General features: G+C 57.7%; 1 protein-coding gene across 1 annotated transcript in view; it reads left to right on the forward strand.

The window, feature by feature from the left end:
- The first annotated feature begins 726 nt into the window (after nucleotides 1–726).
- The window catches only part of CMTM7 (CKLF like MARVEL transmembrane domain containing 7), an 18,252-nt gene continuing 17,789 nt past the window's right edge, over nucleotides 727–1,189 (forward strand). The window contains exon 1 of the mRNA XM_026045496.1: nucleotides 727–821. Within this exon, the coding sequence (XP_025901281.1) occupies nucleotides 727–821 (95 nt within the window). The remainder of the gene's footprint in view (nucleotides 822–1,189) is intronic.

Genomic DNA, 1,189 nt, shown 5'->3' on the forward strand with positions numbered 1-1,189 from the left:
CTTTGATGTCTAACGAGATAAAACTCAGTGGGAGAGCTAATATCTTTTATTACAAACACAAAATTTGGTGGGAGAGGTAATATCTTTTATTACAACTGCTAGCTCTCCTAATAAAAGCCAAGGCTTGTATACTTCTAGGCTTAATATAGACCATTGCTTAGAGGTTCACACCCCATCTTGCTCCATAAATTACTTATGGTAGTAGCCCTATATCTGTGCAGGAGATTGACCCCAGTTAATTTTATGGCCTCCTAAGACAAGCTGAGCAGCTCAGGGTGATATTTCGATACATAAATCAGGTATGAGCAGGATGGACACAGCCTGCGTGCAGAAGCGGAGCAGTAAGAAGATGGGGTTACTCTCCCAAGGAACGAGATGTATGACCAGCCCTGAGGGCTGCTATTAAAGAATCACAGAATGGTTGAGGTTGGAAGGGACTTCTAGAGATCATCTAGTCCAAGACCCGTGGCTTGTCTATAAGCTGGGTTTTTTTGGCCCAAACCACTGGGAATATTATGAGGGACCAAACCACTGGGAATATTATGAGGGACCAGACAGCCAGTGCTTTCAGAAAGCAAAGCAGCCGGTTATTTCTAAACTCGAGGAAACGCACAGCTTCCTCTGCTGAACTCTGCCAGCGTCATGCACGGCACGGTGTCCCACATGGCACGGTGTCCGGCGTCCCGCACGGCGCGGCATCCTGCACGGCGTGGCGCGGTGTCCCGCATGGCGCAGTGTCTGGTGTCCCGCACGCTGCAGCGTCCCGCAAGGCGCACGCGATGTCCCGCACGGCGGCTGGCGCAGTCCCCGCGGGCGCCCACGTAGCAGCCCTGAGGCGGCACGTTCGGGTTTGGGGGCCAGTTCCGCGTGGGAAGGCGCCGCTGGCAGCCGCGCTTCCAGCGCGGGCGCGACTGCGTCCCCTCAGCGCCCGCGTCCCCTCAGCGCCCGCGGGACCCCCCTCCCGCCCGCGGGACCCCCTTCCCGCCCGCGGGGCGCCCTTCCCGCCCTCTCCGCGCTGCTTCCCGAGGAGCCGCCGCCCTGAGGCGACGCCTCGCGGGCCGCCTCGGGAGCCGCCTCGGGAGCCGCCTCGGGCGCCGCCTCCTCCCCGGGGAAATTCTGCAATTCCTGAAATGCTCTGGGAGACTCCGCGCACTCTGGCTTCTCTTCCTTTGTAGATATATATATATAT

Source organism: Nothoprocta perdicaria, unplaced genomic scaffold, assembly GCF_003342845.1.
Source record: "Nothoprocta perdicaria isolate Ctin4 unplaced genomic scaffold, notPer1 scaffold_40, whole genome shotgun sequence".
Lineage (NCBI taxonomy): Eukaryota > Metazoa > Chordata > Aves > Tinamiformes > Tinamidae > Nothoprocta > Nothoprocta perdicaria.